This window comes from Thamnophis sirtalis, unplaced genomic scaffold, assembly GCF_051295495.1.
Source record: "Thamnophis sirtalis isolate CommonGarterSnake01/CBP01778 unplaced genomic scaffold, rThaSir2_p1.2 scaffold_10, whole genome shotgun sequence".
NCBI classification, from domain to species: domain Eukaryota; kingdom Metazoa; phylum Chordata; class Lepidosauria; order Squamata; family Natricidae; genus Thamnophis; species Thamnophis sirtalis.
This window is the reverse complement of record NW_028261390.1, coordinates 43,469,679-43,479,468: the sequence shown is the minus strand read 5'-3', so window position 1 is coordinate 43,479,468 and position 9,790 is coordinate 43,469,679. Positions and strand designations below refer to the sequence as shown.

Below are 9,790 nucleotides of genomic sequence, written 5' to 3'. Positions count from 1 at the left end.
ATTTTTTCCCATATTTCTAGTACTTTATGGGAAAAATAATAGATCTTAGTCTAAAAATATATCCCAGATGGAATACTACTGCTCAAGAATTATTATAGGATAGTTGAAATGAGATGGCAAATCCACATTTTCAAAGAAAAACTAGAAACTTTAGTTTCCTCAAAAACTAAAGTTCTGAGGAAAGCATATTAGAAGATACTTCATTGGTTTGTTTATATTTAACACATCAAACCAAAAATGAAATTTAGTATGCAGTCCTATACTACTTACCTCACCAAACTGAATTTCTATGCAGATGTTCCTGTGAGGCTAGACTGGGAAGTAAAACACACAATTCAAAGGAGTCAAAGACAGACTACTTCTGTGCTTTTGCCAAGAAAGCTTCCTGTTTTTGTTCCTGAAGACAGCAAGAGTCAAGTTTAATTTGAAAAAGACTTTATCATTATCTTTTTTGCCCTGAAATGCAACGGGCTGGAGTCTTAATAATAAGCCCTTGAGCTTACTGAGACTTACCTCTAAGTAAACAGGCTTAGAATTCCCCTTTAAGTAGCATGTATGCATTCAGCCCTGAGTCCCAAGGGATAAATGCAAAAACAAACAAACAGCCGCCAGCTTCTGCCTTTCCTCCTCACGTGGAGTGCAGAGTAAAGAAAACCGCACACCAATTATGTTGCGTGGTAAGAGAAATGTGCATGTTCAGCTGAAGGAAGAGGAAACCAGCTTGCACTATTTTGGATCATATGTGATCATGCTTATCCAACTACTCAACCTGGGCTGAATGCCTACCTACCTTTCAGCACCGTTAGGTTTAGTCAAGGCTGAACATTACCCTCTCCCACCCCAGTAATAATAAGATAATGGTGAAAAATTAAGTGCTTTTTGCCTGACTCAGTCTTGATTCTTGGTAACTTTGTGATCCATAGAGCTTTCCTGTCTTCTTCCTAGGTTGAGAAAGAATCTAAGTCACTCAGTTGGATTGAAGCCTCAAATAGGATCAGATTTCTCTACTTCATCATCTGAAGCAGATCAAACTGGATCCATTAATATATTACAGATCCCTATTGCTAGGTCCTTACTAAGATCTATGCCTACATTCATATATGGTCCAGGAGCTACCTGAAATCTTAGTGACTGGTATTTTTACCAGCTTCCACATACATTGCAAAAAAGGCAGAAATGTTTCCACTGTCAATCGGCTTCCTAGCAGAGACCCTGATGCCAAAATAGACAAAGGAATATTATTTGTCCCTGATGAAAATGAAGACATTTATGGTTAGCCATAAGTAGTCACAGTGGTTTCCCCCCTCCAAAAAAAACATATTTTATTTCTCCTCTAGCCCCTTTCAAAGTCTTGAAAGCTTTCCAAAGCATTCCTCAGTTTCTCTTCTAGTCTCTTTGTATTGCTCAGGTCTAATACTGTTAAACACCCAAACAATACCCAGAGGCTATTGTTAGGGCCTCTGTTAGACCAAGCAGAGAAAAACCTATCCTTTGAGAAAAGGGGAAACCCCGACTGACTATGCCAATTCGCTTGGGAAAGAAAAATCCCCCCCCTCTTTTTGGAGGGGAAGAAAACGTAATAAGATAAAAGGCAAGGATAATACATGTAACACTTTTATGAGTGTTCTGAAAAATCGAGCAGTCGACCTGTTAGATCTTTTTTTTGCTTTCTTCCCCTCCCCTTCAACCCCCCCTTCCCTCTTTTCATGTGTGTCTCAGCAGGCCTATCCCTCCGGTAACGCCCTTTCTCCTTCTTACCTTTCCCTGCACCTGTCCACGTAATACGCGGCAAGCTTCCAGGGTCCTCCCCCCCCCCACCTTTGCCAAACGGGGCTCCTGCTGCTGCTGCTCGCGATTCATCCGCGGCGAGAAGCTTCAACATCAAAAGGGAGCCTGGCGGAGGGGAGCGAGCGACGGCATCCTTTCTCGCATCGTCGACAACAATCCGGGTGGGGGGAGAAAGAGGGAGGGAGAGGCGTGTTTCCAAGGCTAAATTGGAAGCCGATTAGGCGCGAGAGAGAGAGGAGGAGGGAGGGAGGGAGGGAGGGAGGGAGGGAGGGAGGCCGGGGCACCTTCGGAAGTCCCCTTCGTCAGGAGGGAAAAGGTGTGAGGAGGGGAAAAGCATCTCGGTTTAAGATTTCAAACGCCTGAGCTTCCCGGCGCGCTTCAGCTTCAGTGCTATTAGCATAGGTCAGGGGGGAAAACCTGCCCCGCGCGTATATATAGCGAGAGATTCCCCCACGCGCGCTGTTGTGGCACTTTCGAGCGGCCTCGCTTGGATCGCGGCGGTTTCCCCAAAGACCTGCCCGAGCCGGTGACGCTACGCGCGGGCAGCAGCGGCAGCAGCGGCAAATTGGGCATCGCCGGCTGTCCCACCTGCAGCGGCTGTCGATGTTGAGGCCAAGCCCAGCCCAGCCTCCCCGCCAGCCCCATGTCCGGGGAGAGGACAGATTCTCGGGACAGGCAGTTGCTCTCTTGACGCCAAGTCCGCCTTGCCTGCCTGACCCCTTCCAGCGCCGGCTCTGAGCCCCGAGATTGGACTCTGCAAGAGACTCCCTCTCGCTCTCGCTGCTCCTTTCCTGCCCTCGCCCTCTCCAGTCTCGGCAGCCCTCCGGTTGGGCTTCTCCATGGCCCCCTTAGCCGAAGTGGGGGGTTTCTTAAGTGGCCTAGAGGGGATGAGCCAGCAGGTGGGCTCCCATTTCCTTTTGCCTCCTGCTGGGGAGAGGCCGCCTCTGTTGGGGGACCGCCTGACCCAAGCGGAAGGGGGATCCCGAGGGGGCGTCGCGGCTGCGGCCACGGATTTAGCGCACCTGCAGGGCATCCTACGCCGAAGACAGCTGTATTGCAGGACTGGCTTCCACCTGCAGATCCTGCCCGACGGCAGCGTACAAGGCACTAGGCAGGACCACAGCCTCTTCGGTAAGCCCCCTCCCTTTCCTTCCTTCCTTCCTTCCTTCCTTCCTTCCTTCCTTCCTTCCTTCCTTCCTTCCTTCCTTCCTTCCTTCCTTCCTTCCTTCCTTCCACCTGCTCTCTTCTGCAGCTTCTTCCCTTGTGACGGAAGCATCCTATAGCAACAGATGGTATAGCAACCGATCTCAGGCAGTGGATGATTAAAAACACACCCGCTTGCATGAGTAGCATCTTGATCTGGGTTAACATTGTTGCAGAGGGCTAATAGCCAAGTGAAGTGTTGGGACAGCAGCCTCCCCGTACACCAAGTGGGAAGGAGGTAGAGAGATCAGCTTAGGGGAAAAAGTGGCAATCTGTTTGCAAAGATCTAGTTCAAGTAATACAAACAAGTGGAAAAGGCCCTGGATATGTGCCTTTGAGCAGAGAGCCTTTTCAACATCGCTGTGGACTACTTAACACACAAATGCCTTACTGGAGTGTAGGAAATCCATTCATGTAGGTAATGATGCTTGGAATTACTGGTACATTCAGATTGTCCCATGCAGCAAGTGCCTAAACTATTTCATGTATGGCTTGATCACTGTAACTGATAAACATAGCATCCATATAATCAGCTTCTAAGACACTTAATGCATCAATGTACAGAGATAGCATTTTATTCATGATGTGGAAGAGTTTCCCACGTGAGAAGTATGACATTATTTGATGTGAAAAACGGTTTCTAATCAAAGGATACCAATATCAGAACTTTTCATTTTCAAAATCAGGTTCTAATATTTATAAGTCACATGTGTGCTAAAAGCAAGCAGTGAGTCTCTATGCATGCATAGCTATAACAGGTATAATTGTAATCCAAATAAACTCAGATACATTGCTCTGACTCAGAGATGATATACCTATGTGACGGTTTCAGTCTTTCTCTCTAACTTTTCCAGTACTTCTTTTTAAAAAAAGTAATTGCATGTTTTGCTACATATAGTTGTTTACAATGCACTCCTGTCTCTTTGCATGGGTATTAGTCCTTTGGTATTCCAGTGGGAATTGTGCATAAGGAAATGCATGCGGGATTCCACAAGAACATGCAACTGAATTTAACTTACTCTGCGTAGAAGACAGAAGATACCACACTGCCCAAAGATAGAGAATATGACTCAGTGAGTCCAATGTAAAGCAGGTGCTAGATTGTACACATTGCAAGTACCTTTCTGATACCATAGTATTCAAGATCTAATTAAATCTCTGCAATATATTGAACTAGTTTACTTAGGATTTTATTTATGAATTACAAGGGATTTAATTACTGACTGAAAGAGGTTCCTAAATGTGTAAGGGAGGACAAACAAATGAGTGTTGAAGAGAAAGTCTTCTCTGGAAAGACCTACTACTACTTAGTGGTTGGTTTGCAAATGTTTACAAAATGTATTATTACTAGTATTAAGTACATCTGATAATTATCACTACTTCCAACAATCTGCTCTAAGATAACTTATTTGATAAACATAAATTTTTGTTTCAACTCTAGTTCAACTAAAAATTCTGTGCAGAAGAGAAGCTTCTTAGAGCATGTAAACATGGAATAATTGCAAAAAAAAAAAAAAAAAAGAAAAATGTTTGAGATTGAGATCAAACATTCTTGGGGCTTCTTTATTCTATCACTATTCTCAGTAGCTTTGACTGATGTGGTTTCTTTGTTGCTTAAATCACCTGCTTATTATGATTTGGGGAGGAAAAACGTGTCTTTGAAAATGATATCAGAAAGACAGAATACCTCCCATATCTTTCAATGGAACTTTGAATATTGGGAACTCCAAAATCTCTGATGATTTATTGGCAGTGAAAAGATGGAATATGCAGTCTTTATAAAAGACTAAATATCTGATCTTTACAAAAGATTTGGCTGCCTTGTAACAGCAGCAAGATACCCCAAGTCTCAAACATTTTTTTCAATTAAACTCCAAAGGCTGATTATGATAAAAAAAATAATTAGCTTTCCTTAAAGAGAAAATAATTCAGAAAATAGAAGATTGTTGAAAAGCATAGACTAGCTAAAGCACATGGCCTTATTTCAAAGGAATATATATATATATATATATATATATATATATATATATATATATATATATATATATATATATATATATATATATATATATATATATATATATATATATATATATATATATATATATATGGATTGAGTGATATATGTACACACACACACACACACGCTTATCAAACACTTTTCTTTTTAACAATCCAAATATTTGAACACTGTTATTGTTTAACACAGAATGGCACAACCAATAACATTGTTTTTTAACTCCTGTGTATTGCAGCTGGAGAGATTTAAGGACACCTCAACACTCACTGAAAGCAATAAAATGTTAACAATGCTCTTTTTTATTGGGTCAAGACTAATATATATATATATATTAGTCAAGTTTGGGAATCTGTAGCTCAAATGGTTAACTCCCTGCCTGGGAGGCAATAGAGCACAGGTTCGATTCCCAAACTTGGGTATGGCTAGCTGATGAGAGCTAAATAGCTTGAAATAGATCTATACTAGTCTCCCTTTATTTATTTATCAGCATAAATATAACATATATATATATATATATATATATATATATATATATATATATATATATATATATATATATATATATATATATATATATATATGTATGTATCACAGTATTATCAAGAGTACTTCGATACCCCATTTTGTATACTGCAGAATCAATTTAGAATTAATCACATATTTAATTGAGCATCTATTTCTATTTAATGCACAGACTTTTCTGCATCAAATATAATTAGCCTTAAAAATATTTTCCCCCTTTTCTCAATGCAGGTATTCTTGAATTTATCAGTGTGGCTGTGGGATTAGTCAGTATTCGAGGAGTGGACAGTGGCCTTTACCTTGGAATGAATGAGAAAGGAGAGCTTTATGGTTCTGTAAGTATTACTGCCATATCATCCAGCTCATATTACAGACTCACATTAGCAGTAATCTTTATAATCCCTGGGAATTTTGTGACTGGTAACAATACAAGAGGGATTGCTGCCTTGAAGTGGCTACTTAGCTTAAGAAAAATAGTACTCAGTGGATTAATACAAAGTGAGAACTATCTGAATAAATTGCAGATAGCGCCATGTTTAGATAACTTAAGACTTTAAGTGAATCACTTGAAATTTACCTGAGTTTCATCAATGCAAAGGCAATAACTGCATAGGAAATTACCTATAGAGTTGTACCATGGATCCATCTAGCTGAAAAGCATTCTCTCAATGAAACACTCTAAGTTCTGGAAGACAAGGGGGCTTCTCTATATTCTTGTACCTGATTATTTAATTCTCTTTGCATCTTTAGAGGTTTATGAGAGTTTTTCCAAAACCTGGTTGCCAAAATTAGGTGCAATTGTCAACCAGACTGAGATGGGAAACAAAAGCAAATATAAGTAGTACTCGACTTACGACAATTTGCTTAGTGACTGTTCAAAGTTACAATGGTACTGAAAAAAGTGACTTATGACTGGTTTTCACAGTTATGACCATGGTCATGTGATCAAAGTTCAGATAAGCAAAGTCAATGGGGAAGTCATGTAGGAACATTTAAAAACATACAAGATGAATATTAGCTTTTTCTTTCTTTTCATAAACAAAATTTTAGGTGGTTGTTTCAAGTACTTTCTTGAATGATCAAGTAGCCAAACACCTGCCCCTAATCACGTGATTATTCCAGGTAGTGGTGCAAAGGAGAAAAGAGCATTTACAAAAATCCTATTATCTTATAGGGAATTTTTGATATGAAAGGACAAGACCAATATAAGAAAGTCCTCAACTTACAACTGTATATTCAGTGACCATTCAAAGTTCAATGGCATTAAAAATGACTGATGACTGTTTCTCATACTTATGACCATTGCAGTATTCCCTTGATCAAAATTCAGAGACTTGAAAACTGACTCACAGTAATGACAGTTGCAGTGTCCTAATGTCATATATTATCTTTTGCGATCTTCTGACAAGCAAAGTCAATGGGGAAGCCAGATTCCCTTAACAATCATATTACTCACTTAACAACTACACTGATTCATGTAACAACTGCCTCACTTAACAACAGAAAATTGGGGCTCATTGTGGTCGTAAGTTGAGGACTACCTGTAGACAGCTGTAAATCAACACAACTATGGCCTTCAGATGGCAAAATCATTGCCCATTTTAATAAAGAAACTCAACAACATCTGCAGGAAAAGCATGTTCTTCCCTGAATTATTCCCTTTCCTAAAAGGGCAGACAAGTCCCGCTAATTATTGCATCATTCCTGTAGCATTGTATCTAATATAGAATGTGCTTATCAGTCTATGCAAGAGGACACAACATGGCTCTAGCCAACTGAAGTAGTGTGTCAGTTCAAAGTAATGTGAGAAGCTAGGGGTGTGCAGGGTGTGGTAAAACAAATGTCAAAATGAAAGCCTTTTTTTGAGGTGGAGATGCCTAAAAAAACAGGTGAAGCTTCAATCACACCAAGGGGGCTGCCATCTTGATTTTTTGAAATCAATATCCCTGCTAGAAGCCACTCAGAGATTTCCCAGAAGGGAGATAGAAATTCCTTAGCAAAGAGAGGCTAGTATAACCCCAGGATAGTAGATGTAATTAGTGACTTAGATGTGACATTTGGAAAGGAGACACCCAAATTGAAGGCCTAATTGAATAACTTTGGGCCCATCTTCCTTCACAGGATCATTGTGGGAATAAAATTTAAAGTTTCCTACGTAAGCTGCCTTCTCAGAGAAAAGGCATGTTTAAGATGCACCAACAAAAGGAGAAGAATAAAATGTGCATAGTTTGATCTAGTGCAGGGGTGTCAAACTTACGTCGTCATGGTGGTGTCACATGACGTATTGGGACTCCCCCCCCCCTTTGCTAAACCAGGCATGGGCATGTCCAGTATCCTGTAGGCCGGGAGTTTGACAGCCCTAATCTAGTGCATGAAATAACCCGAAACAAAGCTTTTTTGGGAAGTATTATGTGCTTATAAAAAGTTGTAGGTTTTGAGGGTCCAAATAATTAGAGACGATAGGATGAAAAGGAACATGAGTATTACTAATCCAAAAGACTAAAAGATGTCCATAGTTGTATGTTTGCTAATATTTCAATGCAAAGCAAGTTGTAATCTAGGTTCATTGATTCAATGATGAGAAAGGAAGGAGAAAAAGAAGATATTATGCAGTATAAGAAATTGAGAAGTGTAAGAATTGTTGTATAGGCAGGCAGAGCTTTAAGACAGGCTGTATTCCTTACTGATAAAAAATATCCTCTGCAGAATAAAATAATTTATTAAAACAATATCTTTATTTTTAAACAGTGAAGAAATAAAACTGTGAAAAATATCACACTAGAAAGAAACTTTTTGAGGTAATAATGAACATAGGATTAGCTCTATCATCTCTTATCACCATGTATGTATATTTTGGTTGAAGAGGCTTCTCTTTTTTTCACCCTGTAGGAAAAGCTCACTCCTGAATGTGTCTTCAAAGAACAGTTTGAAGAGAACTGGTATAACACTTACTCCTCCAATGTATACAAACATGGAGATTCAGGCCGGAGGTACTTTGTGGCACTTAACAAAGATGGCAGTCCCAGAGATGGGGCAAGGTCCAAAAGGCATCAGAAATTCACTCATTTCTTGCCTAGACCGGTGGATCCCGAAAGAGTTCCGGAGCTCTACAAGGACCTGTTAGCAATGAGTTGAAGACAACCACAGAGAAAAACAGGATCTTAGCCTCTACAGTTCTAAAAGCAAGAGCAACTTCTAAATGTTGAAAATTTTGAGATCTAGAAAGCAGGCATCAGTGAAGCTGTTTAGTGGTAGACAAGCCTTCATGCCTAATCTCTGGATTTAGGAGAATGGATATTAAAGTCTAGCTGACCAGCCTCTTTTAGGTACGCTCATTCTGTGCTAGTCAAGAAGATGTTTGAACTGGACTTATCAAAACTGCTCTGGATCCTGTACTTGGAGCATAAATAATTACTAAAGTAAATGGGAGTTGGCTGTAGATAACTTGGAAAAAACGGCTAGTTAACATCATTGATAACCATGTGGATGGTTAACATGGAGCTTTATGAAGACTGTGGTAATTGGGCAGCAAAATCTGGATTTATTTTTCCCTTCAGGATGGACCTAATTTATATATCTTCAGAGTGCATATATTTATTTTAAATATTTATTTATTACAGAGTTTATTTTTATTGGTCTATGAAGAGAGTTCAACCCTATACTACAATAAAAATCATTTACAGTGCCAATATTTACTCCCAAAGTAGTATCATTGTGCAAAAAGTGAACATTGCTATCCCAAATGGTACAAAGGGAGCAACATCTCTTAAAGGTTACTGTTTTACAAGCTAAGAGATTGGTGTTTTGTTTTATGCACACACTGTTTCCTGTTGAATGGTCTTGTGTCAAAAGAGATGTTGACTGCCTTAGGAACTATGGGACTACCACCTATATTTGTACTGAATTTAAGATGCACATTTAAATGGAATTAAAGATATACTTCTATCTGTTTGTTTCACTATTGTTCTTTAAGGAGCTAAACTACCAGACCTTGTGAGAAGAAAGTATCTGGGAAAAGTCTAGTGCTTTAGATGTTGCATTAGTTCCAGAGAGATTCAGCTTCATGGCCATTTCCATGGCCATATGGAAGCTTTGTGAGTGACTTTGGGCCAGTCACTTTTTCTCTGCTCAGTTTCTCTCACAGAACAATGCCTGTGGGAATAAAATGAAGGGAAATCCCCATGTAAACTGTTGGAAGAAAAGCAGAATATAAATCGAATACATTTTGAGGTTCATATTTTGCATCACATGATAGCT

At 39.7% G+C, this 9,790-nt stretch overlaps 1 protein-coding gene across 1 annotated transcript; it reads left to right on the top strand.

Annotated features, from left to right (window-relative positions):
• Nucleotides 1-2,143: 2,143 nt before the first annotated feature.
• FGF20 (fibroblast growth factor 20) lies at nucleotides 2,144-9,443 on the top strand. Its single transcript, XM_014053042.2, has 3 exons — nucleotides 2,144-2,919; nucleotides 5,765-5,868; nucleotides 8,423-9,443. The coding sequence occupies exons 1-3, from the start codon at nucleotides 2,628-2,630 to the stop codon at nucleotides 8,666-8,668; spliced, it is 642 nt and encodes a 213-aa protein (XP_013908517.1). The 5' UTR covers nucleotides 2,144-2,627; the 3' UTR covers nucleotides 8,669-9,443.
• The last annotated feature ends 347 nt before the right edge of the window (nucleotides 9,444-9,790 follow it).